At 41.2% G+C, this 14,686-nt stretch overlaps 2 protein-coding genes across 2 annotated transcripts; both read right to left on the bottom strand.

Moving 5' to 3' along the window:
• Window positions 1-311: 311 nt before the first annotated feature.
• LOC103976642 (1-deoxy-D-xylulose 5-phosphate reductoisomerase, chloroplastic) lies at window positions 312-5,963 on the bottom strand. The gene is made up of 12 exons (XM_009391921.3): window positions 5,662-5,963; window positions 4,974-5,158; window positions 4,500-4,586; window positions 4,248-4,373; window positions 4,106-4,168; window positions 2,894-3,043; window positions 2,667-2,734; window positions 2,214-2,325; window positions 2,013-2,117; window positions 1,735-1,856; window positions 912-1,058; window positions 312-657 (listed from the first exon to the last, which is right to left on the bottom strand). The coding sequence occupies exons 1-12, from the start codon at window positions 5,744-5,746 to the stop codon at window positions 489-491; spliced, it is 1,419 nt and encodes a 472-aa protein (XP_009390196.2). The 5' UTR covers window positions 5,747-5,963; the 3' UTR covers window positions 312-488.
• Window positions 5,964-9,145: 3,182 nt separating this feature from the next.
• LOC135606306 (serine/threonine/tyrosine-protein kinase HT1-like) lies at window positions 9,146-13,353 on the bottom strand. The gene is made up of 3 exons (XM_065097358.1): window positions 12,312-13,353; window positions 9,948-10,403; window positions 9,146-9,578 (listed from the first exon to the last, which is right to left on the bottom strand). Exons 1-3 carry the CDS (start codon window positions 12,675-12,677, stop codon window positions 9,330-9,332), a joined length of 1,071 nt encoding a protein of 356 aa, XP_064953430.1. The 5' UTR covers window positions 12,678-13,353; the 3' UTR covers window positions 9,146-9,329.
• Between the last annotated feature and the right edge of the window lie 1,333 nt (window positions 13,354-14,686).

Raw genomic sequence — 14,686 nt, 5'->3', positions numbered from 1 at the left:
GAGTCGGCTACCCAACCATAAGAACCTGACGTGATCCAAAGCCATTGCAAAAAGTCAAGCAAAATGAGTGGCCAAATTCAACAACCAACCGGTGGCCTCTCAGGACAGTGACTTTTGCATTGATACTGCAAATCTTGTTCAGCCCTTGTCCCGTATCATCTTCCTCGTGTCAATTCTGGAGATAATCTTCGCTGTAACTAGATATATTTCCAGACATTACTAAGAGAGCAGGAAAACCAAATAAACATGCACTTGCCATCCCAAGTTCATTGGTTTGTCACTAGTTTCCACCCAAACTCCTTTATTCCACATAGATCGACAAAAATAATTGCATATTTCTGATCATTATCGTCACATCGTGATGGGTGCTTCAGTACATTGGAATAAGACCATTAAATATACACCCACAAATGTAATTGATAGGACCTACTACCCGGTACCCAAAGGTCACAACCCCGGACAACAATCGATTCGAAGAACCATGAGGCTCACACAGGAACAGGACTCAGGCCAGATGCTGGCTGTAAATTGGCAGCAAATTTCCGAGCCCACAAATCATAGTGTATGATCTCCTCGAGTGAAGGGTTGGCAATTAGATCATTTCTATGAGCATCGCATGTAAGTTCGACTACTTTGAAGATATCTAGATAGCTAATTCTGCAAAATAGAAACAATTATCATCAAATGTATCCAACTGAAACCATATATACATATATTGATTTATTTATTTATCAAGTTTAAGACTTCCTTCACGAGTATTTGAGATATTACATTGGTCATCATCACTTAAGCAAACAACGGAGGAACTGAATACAAACCAACATTTTATAGCCATGCATGGATGAATTTTTTTGATGATGAACTGAACGGTACTAAAGAGTGACGGGAGTGGAGGAAGAAAAAGGACTTACTTCTCATCGATGAACATCTCCACAGCCTTCTCATTAGCTGCACTAAGGACACCTGTCATGGTGCCTCCAGCTCGCCCTGCTGCATAGGCAAGATCCATGGATGGGTATTTTACGTTATCAGGAGTTTTGAAGGTTAATGAACCTAGCCTGCACCATAAATTTCATAATGAGTTTATCACGCATGGTAATCAGAATACACCAGAACATATCTGAATTCACATAGAAATATAAATCTAAACTCAAAGTTCGAATGAGTGAATGAACCTATAATTCAACATAGGACGACCAACGTTCTTTTTTTTTTTTTGTGACACATCTGATTATTATATAGGTCTTCCTCGTATTCCTTAAGACAAATTTTTTACTTGCTGATTCCAGAGAACTTTGAAAAAAAAAAAAGTGTTTGGAAGACTGCTCTAAAGTGAGAAACCATCAATTCATAGGTACCAGAAAATTGTAAATCGCCTCCAAAACCGTGCCAACTGGACATTTTTCTTCACTGGTAAGCCTAAACAACATAACCATCATCATCTTTGATATAAGGATGACTTAACAAGCCAGGTTGTCTTTGATATCATTCTCTTGTTTCAAGATAACAGGAGAGTGCGAACAGGACATTCGTAGTCTGTTATGATGCATAAAGAACATTCTTAACTATAGTCATTGAATTTGTATAGTATTATCGTAAAATATACTTGAAACAAGTTGTAATTTTTAATAAAGTCCTATTTTGAATGCCAAGATGCAATGTTAATATAAGATCCAAAATAAAAACCATGCTGGTCATAAAATCATAATGAGTCAAAAGAGTTGAGTCACAAACTTGCAAAGATCAAGTCGAGGCCATGTGATCTCTGAGCAAGAAATTCTGTCTGGCCACGACAACGTGTAGAGAATTGGTAGGCGCATATCAGGCCAACCTAACTGAGCCAGTACAGATGAATCCTGCAAGATAAATAGAAACCAATTCAAGAATATCTGTTGACCGAACTGGGTGTCAGAATATCTAAAAATGAAGACAAAAGAAAATGCTAAACTTGGGCAGTTATTCTGTGCATAGGTCACAACAACAACAGAGAGGGCGAAGTTATAACAAATTACCTGTGTCTCAACCATCGAGTGTATTATAGACTGCGGATGAATTACAATGTCTATATTGTCATATTCAGCCCCAAACAAATAATGTGCTTCAATAACTTCTAGTCCCTGTGTAACAAAGGAATTGCTAGTAGGCTACGGAAGACTAAGAGATAAAAATAATAATGTCCTGCCCATGAAGATTAATAAAAATGCTTTTAATACCTTGTTGAAGAGAGTAGCAGAATCCACAGTAATCTTTTTCCCCATGTTCCAGTTTGGATGTTTTAAAGCATCTGCAACCTTCACATCTTTCAATTTTTCGACCGGCCAATCCCTATGATGAACACCAAAAAGAGATGTTTGCTTATAGTTTTACATGTTAAACCAAGGATGCAAGCCCAATCCCCATCACCACCCCACCACCCAAAATAAAAGGAAGGGAAAAAAAAAGACGTTTAAAAGGGTTGGTACTGTTTTATAGCAGTATAATTGGTGTAATACATAACGAAGTACTGACAGCACAGCCTGTCCTCATATGGCAACATCCATGAACTCTAACACATGTCCAGAACAATGGCCATTCAGATGAGAGTTACAGCCAACTAGTGTCATTCTTAGTGCTCTTGACATCAAAGTGAAGCCACAAAAGGTATCTAGTATTAGTGGTTCTTATACCTGAAAGCCCCTCCAGATGCAGTCAAAATTACGCGTCGAAGTGCACCATCCGTCAATCCTTGAATACACTACAGACAAAAATGTGCCGTAAGCATCACCATTCAATAACCAACTTCATACAAGTGCCACTATAAACACAGATAGAACCAGGGAAATTCATCTAGCCTATATGGAACCAAAAAAAGGACACAGTCACCAGCTGGAACTGGATGTTCTCTGGCAAGTACCTGGAACACAGCAGAATGTTCTGAATCAGCAGGAAGAATCTTCACTTTGTGCTTGTGAGCAAGAGGTAACACAAAAGGACCTCCAGCGATCAGAGTTTCTTTGTTGGCGAGGGCTATGTCTTTTCCAGCCTCAATGGCAGCAACAGTGGGCTGAGTATACAAACAAAATGGATTAGTCAATCCATGCGCAGAACACATACGTTAACATTGATATAGAATATAGCAGAACCACTAAATAAAGTAGAGAGAAAGCTGATTAGTAGATAAACTGCGTATACAGAGAACAAAAATATCTACACAGGCACAAATATATGCACGTGCGCCTATGTTTTGTATCTGCACATGTCCATGTCTCTGTTAGGACCGTAGGTACCCCTTAGAAGACACAGTTAAGCTAGCATCCTTCAGAAGCCCAACCCATTTATTATGATGCAAAAATATAATAATGCTATCACTCGAATTTCTTCAAATTTTCAAGCATTTTATTTTATTTTTTTTAAATTGGTATTCTTCAAAGGAATAAACATCTTCTATGTTTCTTGATGAAAATATAAAACACCTTTGAAACTCAAGATTAGTTTTCAGGCATTACAAATAACCTGAGAATTGACATATGGACATTCTTGAACCTATTGAATTGAATGCATTACAAATGATGTTGACCATGTTTAATATGTTGAATGGTTTTGGTAGCTCATTCTGTACATGAGCACTCAATAAGAGCATTTCATTGTTAATAAATGGTAGAAGCATGTTCATTTCAGTTCTTGTCACCTCTAATCTGAAGGCCCATCACCTTGCCACCTTGTTCAAGGCCAAATGGAAGCAGTGTCAAAGAAGGCAAGGCACTGGTTTTCTCCATTGTTCTCTTCGCATAATCATCATCTATATACAACTAGCAGCAGCCAATCTTAGATTTTTAAGCCTTTCAACCCATGCAATGGTTTTCTGTGACCTTTACGAGACTAATAATTTCAAAGACATACAGTATACCGGATTAACTGTTGATCTTTCCAGTAACATCTGGGCTATTATAAAAGGACTAGCTGCTGAGAAGTGCTACCTAAACGCCAGGAGATCAGTCTGGCATTCATTTTCAATATATTATGCTAAGTTGCCTTTCACGAGCAAAAGTAAAGACCAAAAGCAGAAGCTAATACAAAGGAAGGTAGTTTGTAATAAAAGAAATTAGCAGAGACCTAATGTCTTTACCTTTAGTCCAGCACATCCTACTATCCCAGTAACTACTGTAACAACATCTGGGTGGCGAGCAACCTAAGTACTCGTATCCAAACACAACACAGTGTTAAATTGAGACCAAATCTAGCTGAAAAATATGCAAAACACAACTGACCTCTACAATGCCTTCCTCCCCAGGAATAATTTCAGGTTTGTGCTCAGCATCCGCCAAGGCTTCTTTAAGCTCACTAACCAGTGACTCGTTTCTTATAGCGACCAGTTGAGGTTTGAATGTCTTGATCTGCTCAGAGGAAAAAAAGAAGGATTAAATTCTTGAATGCTCCAGAACACTTAAAGCATAAATTGTATAATAATTATCTGTATATGCTGTCATCTCATGCAATTTCAAGGGATATGAAAGTGTCACCTGATCAGCTAGAAGCGTCACATTGGAGCCAGCTGCAAGGGCAACAACCTTAAACTTGTCTGGATGTTCAGCAACTATATCCAACGTCTGTAAACAATAATTACGAGAGAAAATATATAGTCAAAGAAATTAGGTTTTATACTTCAGAATAATCACACTCGTTTGAGCTAGATGCATCGATGAGTCTCAATGATAACCATCCTATGTTTCACAATCTTGTGGACTTAGCATCACCCGTAGCAGCTTTTGGGCAAGGTGTTAACGCCATCTACAAATTGGATTGGCTACTAGGTGTTTTAAAATATCATATCGGAGCGAGAAATGAGCATCGCAGGACAGCCTTCAAGTAAATACGTTTCAGGCAGGTTGTCTGGCCTTTTTAAAAATGATTATTCACATGAGAAACATGAGAAGTGGCATGATTTATATCTGCATAGAAGAAATATATGTTATTATTGCTTTCGACCGCATTACCTGAGTTCCAATTGACCCGGTGGATCCAACAATTGAAATAGGCTTTGGACCACCCCAAGACTTGCGCCCCGGTTCTGCAACGGCCCGACCTGGCCAGGCTGGTGGAGGCGCCTGCAGTATCGAGCAGCTCGTTCTGCCCCTTGACGGAACTGTTCCTTTCTCCTTCCTTCTCAAAGGAAACCCCACTGAGAAAGGAAATGTTCCCAAACTTGAGGAACCAACTCATTTGACCACACAACAAAAAAACCAAAAAGTTGCGCCCGAATCATTCGAACTATTATAGAAAAACCCCTTTTGACTTCGATTAATATAAACACAAAGACAAAATCTTTCTCCTGGATTCTTCATCTGCAGAATTGATGTTTATTTTAAGGCTAAAAAGGTTTCAGAAAGTGCCTTTAAAGATATAAAGTAAGGTAAAAACGGTCGCTGCAAGACACAAAGATTTGCGCAAATACATCACGTAAAAAACTTGAAATCCAACACATAGTCCGAATTAATCAGAAAATTTAGAAGATCAGAACATCAAGTGCACCGATTACTACCCTGTAAACAGAATGACGGTATCAAATTCGACTACGGCAAGTTGTGCATCCAGGGAGAAATAAGAATTCCATCAAAAACGGAAGCCCGTTTTCAAGGCCGATATCCTAAAAATAAAAAATAAAAAAAGGAGAAAAGATCTCACCTTTGAGCTGCGGAAACGTGCGTCCGCAGGATTCCAAGAAGGAGAGACCTCCGATCTCTCCCGGCAGCGACAGTTTCAGCGCCATCTCCCCGGTCTTACTACCTCGAGATGCTGGACGGGCACACTGCTGCAGGAAACTGGAGCGGCGAGGAAAAAGGGCGAGATGGAGAGGTAGTCCAGATGGGAAGAAGGATGGGACGAACAGCGAATCTCGAAATGATATGGGTGGAGGGAGGGCGGTATTCCTTGATCCTGTAACCTCCGTTTGTTCGTGTCGTGTTGTGCTGCGCCTGCTGTGGCTTCAGGGCTGTCCCACGGGTACATATTAGGGCGCGGACGCGCATCAACGTATGTCCCCGTGGAAGTTTGCTGTAACGGATGTTACATACATTGTATCACTGATATCATGTCGTAGATCGAGCCGCATTAAAAAAAAAGGGTACGTAACGGTCTGACGCATGTAACGAAAACCGATGTATACCGGTATGTTCCACCGAGCGGTTGCAGCCACCTGTTGTGCCACCAGTCCATGACATGACAGCACCAATGTGCATACAGAAAAAAACTTGATTTGAATTTATTGTCTTTACATCGATTGCCTCGTGTATTTTGCTTGAAAGATGTCGTGCGTCACACGAATGTCCCGGTCGAGATCATCATGCTGTTCGATGCGTCACTCCTGCAGAAATAATGAACAGTTAAGCAAGAAGAATTGGACAGGAAACTTACGTACATACATCCATCCATAAAAAAACACATTGTCAGGAAAACGTGAAACTTGCCCTGAGTTCATGTTTTTGTATGGTCAACCATGCAAATTCTTCCTAAAGCTTAGGACAGCAGCAGAGTAGCGTAGTTAGTGTTCCACATAAAAGAGTTATATTGTTCATCAGATCCATCCAAATCACGTCACATCGAGGAACACATGCTTTTGGTAATCGGGATAGGTGGTCGATCTCTTTCCGGCGACATCACGGGATACATACATCATGTACGAATTATGGAGTATTGTTTTTATCAGAAAAGAATAATTCCCTGTCAGTGTATAATCTGTCAGTGATAATAGCCAAACTATAGTGATTGTTCTTCGCACAAAATTTTGAGGCTACTTACTTCTATGGTGCGCCTCCTCAAACCCTTTCAAACGATAAAAAATAGTTATCTGGGAAGACAAACTTATGACAAGTGTCGGATTTAGTAGTGCTCGGTGAGTTGGTGGACTTGTACCGAAAGTGCCATTCCAATACCAAAGCTCTTTTAGTAGTGGAGTCACCGCTGAAGTTGGTGCCACTGAAGTAATCCTCTACTCTGTTGACACATTTGGAATGTGAGACGCCTTGGTTTATGACTGCACGACCATGGCATCGAGGAAAGCGTAGCTGCCCGCCCGTTGCATCATCATATGTTCCTGAAAGATTTTCTGCATATTTATTCCAAGAGCATCATCATATTCTTGCTCGAGAATGCTACTGGGATTCGTAAGACTAGTGCCGCCTGGTTCAAATCAATCCTAAAGAAAGAAAGCAGATTTACTAGTGTGTTCTTCAAGGAAGCGTAAGAATCTCTATAAAAATTCCCCTGTAATATGGAACAACAACACACCTATCTGTAATGACCAGCAAAGAACAATCTATACGTGTTCCAAGGCCTTGTGGAGAAGTAACTCGAGTGCCAAGAACAATTTCCTGTGATTCCATGGCACGAGAATTGCTCGAGATCATAGGACCGGAAAATATGGTGAAGGAAGGAAGAAAGGAAGGCTTGAGCTTGGCCTTCTTCGAGGACTGCCATCTGAATTCGATTTTGAACAAGGGGAATAGCCTCCTCCGTAAGAAGTGGAATTGCTAGAGACTTGGCCGCCCGAAGCGCATTCTTACAAGCTCTCCATGGGCTGTCGAAAGCTACTACCCCAGTAGTGATGGAGAAGGCCTTCACCAAATTCGAATTTTGAACCTTCATTTCTCCCATCATCCTCTTCTACTTACTACCCCGGTAGCCTCCATCTCGCCACCGACTAACTAGGTGGCGCAACTCATCCTTGACATCCCACCACCATCGGAACCAAAGCTCCGCCAAAACATGTAACCGGTCACCGAGGTTTTGGTTTCGCATGCATTATTAACCAGCCGCTCGATTCCACTGGAATCCCTGGCAGTGCATCAGAAATAGAAATCGGCCAAACAACGGGTTAGAGAGACCAACAAAGTCGGATGGAAACCCTTTCGAATAGCAATCGACGGAAGAAAGAGCAGCAGAAAAAGAGGCAAAAATTTCCGGATCAGTCCAATCCATCGATCAATCTTTACGATGCAACACCTCGAATCAAATTAAACTAAAGAAGAGGGGAAAAAATTCTACGAATCTTGGTCGCGAAAGATGCCACATTTCGATCAAAAACCAAGTGCATTTTACCTAAATTCGTTCGCTTCCCACGGAATTACCGCACAAAGATCTTAAGCTCCAAAGATCAAAAGCAGGAAAGAAAAGAGAAAACAGAACAAAGAAAAAAAAAAATCTCTTTGTCGACGTGGGGAAGCTCGTACCCCCAAATTCCTCCGGTAGGGAAATATATATATATATATATATATATATATATATATATATAATTATTTCCCTTTCTTCCCAAATATAACCGTCGTCTTCCTCCTGTATGAGGAACACAGAGGACAAGTCGCCCGTGAAGATACTGTTATCCGATCACACCCAACCTTTTATTGAGTTGTCAATGTCCCTACTTCTTCGGTGGTAAAAAAGACAATCCAGAAGAATTGGGAGATGCACCTACAACTGTGATCCGTCGTTGTGATCACTGCACAATTACTTGGTACAGGGGAATTGGACTCTAGCTGTGGATTGTTCCACAAAAGATTACCAAGTAGAATAAAGTTCACGTTAAAGACGAGTCATCCTTCCACATTGTCAACCTGTACATGATGCTTTACTTGTTCACCATCAGATACCAGTGACAAAAGTGTATCCAACTTTCCTGTGAGTGGCCTTCTCGTTTCAATAGTAGTATTTGGTGTCAGCACGGTAGGGTAGGGGGAGGAGTAGTGGCGATTGAAATTTGATAGAAGAAGTGGTTTCTCGGGAAAAAGAACCATGCGAAAGCATACCCTTTAGGATGGGATATTATGACACCACCAATGGTAATTTAAATCCCTTTCACATAATTTTATTCATATCATACATCATTACATGGAAATTATGATGTTTTCTAACAACAATCTAGGAGGGCTGGTGCATTTCCCACGAATCGATGGATGGCACTAAAATCCACATGGAGACATGGTGAGAACTTTGTTTTGTGAGAAGTAGCCCGAAATAGATATCACGTTAAGACTCTCAGTACAATAACGAAGACAGAAATGGTGAGAGGAATGACTAATTTGGTGCAATGTGTATGACAGTCACGATGGCTCACAGGATTTGATGCTCTCCGGTGAGCAAAAATCAGTATAAAAAGGTGTTCCCACAGAAAAGCTTATGCCAAGAAGCCACAGCAATTTTAATTCCATACCACCATGGTTTGTACATGCTTTCTCAAAATAAAGCAAGAAAAAAAAAAGAAATAGACAATAATACCGAGCCTTCATCCTGTTTTGGAGAGGCTGACACAGGTGATAGGAAAAAGAAAAAGTACAGCTTGTGCCCGGCACAACATCACTTCAAGCTTCGAGAGGATTGGATTTCCGCACGGCAGTGCGCCTAGGGAAGCATCTGAGTAGAGTCTGTTGCTGAACAGGCTTGTAGGATAGGAAAAATGTTGGATCCAATCTGAGAGACTCTTCGTAGCTTTCGAGTATAGCAATGATTTCATCAAATTGCAATCTTTTGTCTGGGTTAGTGGCCCAGCACTTGTGTATGAGATGGCTGAATGCCACAGGGCAAGAAGCAGGTAAAGGTGGTCTAGCATTCTGCAAAAACAACTACACATGAGCAATAATAGAGACAAGAATTATAACCAAGGAAAAAATCTTAGGGAACCATCAGACACACTGATTTCGTTAGACACACATCCGTATTTCTCCTTTTTCTTTCTTTTTTCTCTTGAAATGATATTGTAAAATAAGCAAGCAGGGCAGAAGATCATAAAGAAACAGATCTCTAAATCTGATTCCTAACAATCAAGGCAAGATACCATTTGACCCGTCTCAAATCAATTGGCGCAACATAATCAGGAAAAGGCCTCCGTATGATTGTATTTTGAATTTTCTGACTTGAGAGAGATTCGGTCAACTAGCAAAAGACAAGTGGTTTCATGGTAGGTAACTATATACTCATACCTTGTGTGCAACCGCATAAGCAGCCTGTTCAGGAGTCATATCGTCGAAGGGGATCAGCGCTGTTAGTAATTCCCATAGAACAATGCCGAAACTGTACACATCGACTTTCCTTGTATGGCTCTTTCCCTTGATCATTTCAGGAGCCATCCAACGGTAAGTACTCGTAAAACCTTTGCCACTGCCAGACTGAGATTCCAAGCATGAGATTCCAAAATCTGCTACCTTCACGGAAAGATCTTCTCCAACGAGTATATTTTCTGACTTAAGATCCCTATGAATTATTCCCTCGGAATGAAGATAATTCATTCCACGAGCAACATCAAGAGAGAACTTCAAAATGAGATTATGAGGAAGTGAATATGGCTCTTGCTTGTGAAGGTATTTTCTGAGAGAGCCACCTGCCATGTACTCAGTAATGATGCAGAAGACAGGAGGTTTCTTGCATGCTGCCACAAACTACATAGTGAAGGCCAAATCATGGATTTGAATTGGGAAATGTCCAAATCATTATTAACAAGCTCAACAATAGAGAAAACAAACCACAACACCCCACCCCCCCCAAAAAAAAAAAATCCATAAAATAAGATGATGGGAGACAGAGCTCGTGGCAAAAAGTATCAGAGAAGAATTTGAATCCTGCCCTTCATGGAAATTAACTTAATTTTAAACACCAGAAAGAAAGCGGTGCATTGTTCCCAAGAAAAAATTTGTTCTTTCGTCCAAATAAAAGCGGCAAAACTATTCTCTTAGTTGTTTAATACTTTTCATCGAACTAATTCATACAAGAACCAGCTTTAAAGTATTCAAATGGCATACTTATATCTGTATTGTGCAGGGATGATTTATATCTTTGATACAGGAACACATTTTAAAACAATCCTACATGTATGAGAATCATGGGAATCATGTTTGCAGCCCCAGCAGTTGATTCATCACAAGATTTAGCTCAACATAGCATGCTATTATCATGTGTCTTCTCTTATTTAATAGAATATGTTCAAAGACAGCATTGAACAGCTCTGGTTCTTGTCCTCTCATTCTCTTGGATTTCTTCTGTCTCTATTCAGCACCTTCACCATCATTATACTTGGATAACCCCAACTCAAATAATCAGAAAAAAAAAAAACCAGTTTCTGCCTATGATAAATTGCTCAAAACATATTAAAGTGCAGTCTGTAATTTAAAATCTAACTAAGAGAACAGAAGACCAGAAAAAGGTTTCCAAGCGAAGTATCAATATCACTATAGCAGTGAATATTTTGAATCCAAAGTTTATAGCTGTATATTCCCCTTAGGATTTCCCAGAATGCATACTTCGATCCTGTCATCTAACTAATGCCACACAGAAAATGCAAATACTTTTCCAAATAAATAGAATGGTTCGATAAGAAATTTCACGGTGCCTATAAAATAAGCCCCAAACTGGTACCTCATTGCCTAGGAAAATGGCTTCGTGACACTGTAATAAAGACGCAGCATGTTACTAAAACCTTGATGAAAGAATGTCAAGGTATGTAGGCTCAAGGAAGTTGTTGGATAACCGTACGTGGTCGAACAAATCTAGGTTTGTGGATCTGGTTGAAGTTTTGAAAGTCGTACGATGTTGTCATTCAGTACCAAGTCCTGAATTGTGAGATCTATAATACATGTACACTCTGATGGCTCATTGATGCTTAAATCTGAGAATAGTAGAGGATAAGTGCTACTGTGGAAATGGAGATAACAATTTTGATAATTTTGATGAAAGTTCTTCAAATAGAGGAGGCCATCCACATTAAAGGAGTGTCCTCCATGAGTGTGATCAATGTAATAAAATAGAATAAATAAAAATATGACAGCTTAATTGGAATCTTCCAACCTTCTGAATGAATAAATATATTAATGGAGAATCGGCAGAGATGGTGTGGGGCACCAACTAGGAGCTTTACCAACAGTAAATCACCAGGGCTCCTCGGCCATAAGTAAAGCGTAGCAAATAAGGATGGGTTAACTTTTGCCCAAGAAATATACAGCAGGTGGTATAAAAAAACTTAAGAAAAATGATTGGCTGCTTTAAGAAGGGACTTTACATGCTTGCATCAAGAAAGAAGGGAATTATTATTCATAACAATGAAGAAGCAAGATTCATAATTAGACCTGTGGATCTGTTAAGAAAAATTTAGCCAAAATATTAGTGACTATCGTGGCTGTGTTCTATGGAACTGCCTATAAGATGGCTATATGTACTGGTTGAGCAAAACAAAGCCACGGAAATTCATACTGCGTCGCAAAATCTAACGATGAGCCTACTCGATTATGACCAATCATGCCGAATTTACTGGAAATTATATTCCCGAGAAAGCATCAAGAAGAACAAGTAGTTACCGTGATTATATTGGGATGGCGGAGGTGAAACAGCAAAGCAACCTCTGAGGTGAACTGCTGCTCCAGAGCAGCAGCCAGGGCAGCATCCTCCTCGGGCTGGCTCATGAGCTTAATAGCCACATCCCTCTCCTTGTATTTCCCATGATAGATCCGGCTATGTCGCCCCGTCGCGAACTTATTCCCAATGAGCAACTTGGACATATCCGCGCTCCACTGCTCCTTCCTGCCCCCTTTGATCTCTCCGCCGTAGGACACCAAGTATTTGGACCAGGACACTGCCCTCCTGTACTCACCGAGAGAAAGCCTCCGCTGCGTTCTAGCGTTCCTAATCGATTTCTCCTCCTTGAAGCAGTTTAAGACCTTCATCTGGTCTGATCGTCCAAGGAACCCTTTACGAGATATGTAAATCTACCACCACTATCACCACCACCACCATCAAAGAGCACCTCCAGGCACAAATTTCCTGCTGTACCGTACTAAACCAGCTTAAAAATCTCAACTTGACTCCGCGAGGACTTGAGAATCGAGCTATGAAAAGCAGGGAAAAAGATAGAAACTCGTTCGTTCTTGGAGCGAATCAAGCGGACAGCCGAAAACTGCAACCAAAACTTCCCCCCACCCCCGTTTCGCCTACATTTCGCAGGCTCTAGGGTTTCTGACTACAACCAGAAGCTTCTAAAGAAAGATGAGTGGAGAAGTGTAACATAGAAAAACTCAGATCAAGATGGAACCCTTACACCAAAAACCAAGAGCAGAAATCCCGAAAAATCGTAACATGTTCACTCTTGGACTCGAAGATAACCCCCGTATTTCCTATGGTGCTGCTTACGCTTCCCTCTGAGATCACATGGAAGGAGAGGAGAAGGTTGCAGAATCAGATGAGGAGAGAGAGAGAGAGGCGATGAAAAAGACTCGGTGGGAGTAACGTGGGACGATGTCCGGCTCGGCAGACAAGGTTAGCAGTCGTTCATCTGCAGCTGCAGCTGCAGCAGCACAGAAGGCCGACTCCACCCTTCTCGAATACCCCCAACATGGACTCAATTTTCCCAATTGCCATCCATGTAACCCAGCGCTACATATAGAAGGCGCGGAGGGACATGACTGCCGCTTCGAAATCACTTGCGATATATGCAAATGTTTAGTGAAGTTGAAGAAGGCCACCTTTAAGATGCATATGCATTAGCATATCAGGTTGGTCAGACGACGATTCGATACAACTATTGTATCATGCGACGTAGGTTGTCTCGGATCACCTCATCATCGTAACGATTGTTTCATTCAAGCGGCATGCTTCTTCGATGGAGGGGGGGGAGGGAGTAGTATGATGATCTAGTAGATGGTTTTTCTAGTGAAGCATTGATGTCAACTTGGGATCATGGGCAAATAATATATCTTTCTACCAAAAATATATATATATAAAAAAAAAAAGAAATTCCCTTAACCGATGTCATTAATACAAATCCAAGAAATATAATATATCGTTTCCACGGTATTAATTAATTACAAGGAAGTCGTCCCGTGAGCTGCAGCAGCAGGAGAGGATCGGGTGGCAATCTCGTTATTCTGAAGAGATCTCGAGGGGAACTTGTTTATTAATCTTTTCCCTTGTCGGGATATGCTTCGGTTTTGAGGCGGGTGCGGCCACTGTGTCTCGGCCGAGTCAGCAAGCAGCAAAGATGATCTTGCAATTTGGCGGACCATCGGGTCCTGCAACTTTAGCCAATAGAACGTGGTTTCGATTCAGAATGCTGAGTGGGGCGAGACGGAATGATCTGGTCCCGTGAGAGGAGGACTTGTGGGACTAGCCGTATCACGCTCCGTATACGGTCTCTTCTCTCTCTCTCTCTCTCTCGGTTAAACAAGTCTCCACAGCCAGATGTACGCCGATGAGGAGTGACCCCGCCACCGCCACAAGTTGGGCCGGTTCCAGCCCGAACCCTTCATGTGGAGTTCCTTTTGCGCACAGTAGGACGCGTTGTTCTTTATTGAGGAAGACAAAGGATCACGTTAGGGTTGCATGTGACACGTACAGACATGGTACGTGCAGCACATGTCATCAGCAGGTGGACTTGCCATCAGCAAATGTTATCCCCCTTCCTTCCAGATTTTTCGGCTACTTAACTACCGCATTATGCATGAAATGTTTTCCCCTCTCCGAATCATGTTTCGACTATCTATACGTTTTTGTTTTTGTTTTTTTGTATCTTTGGAATCAGTAGCAGCATTAGATTTTATTGCTCTGCGCTTATCACAACGCTTAACGTTTGCGGACGCAGGTAAGCTTCATTCAGGTGGTACACATGAGACCCGTGCCCAACTTGACTTCAATTAGCACGATACAATGCAGTCGATTCATCTCGTCCGTACGAGCTCCT

This window comes from Musa acuminata, chromosome BXJ2-2 (genome assembly GCF_036884655.1).
Source record: "Musa acuminata AAA Group cultivar baxijiao chromosome BXJ2-2, Cavendish_Baxijiao_AAA, whole genome shotgun sequence".
Classification (NCBI taxonomy): domain Eukaryota; kingdom Viridiplantae; phylum Streptophyta; class Magnoliopsida; order Zingiberales; family Musaceae; genus Musa; species Musa acuminata.
This window is presented reverse-complemented; position numbering and strand designations above follow the sequence as displayed.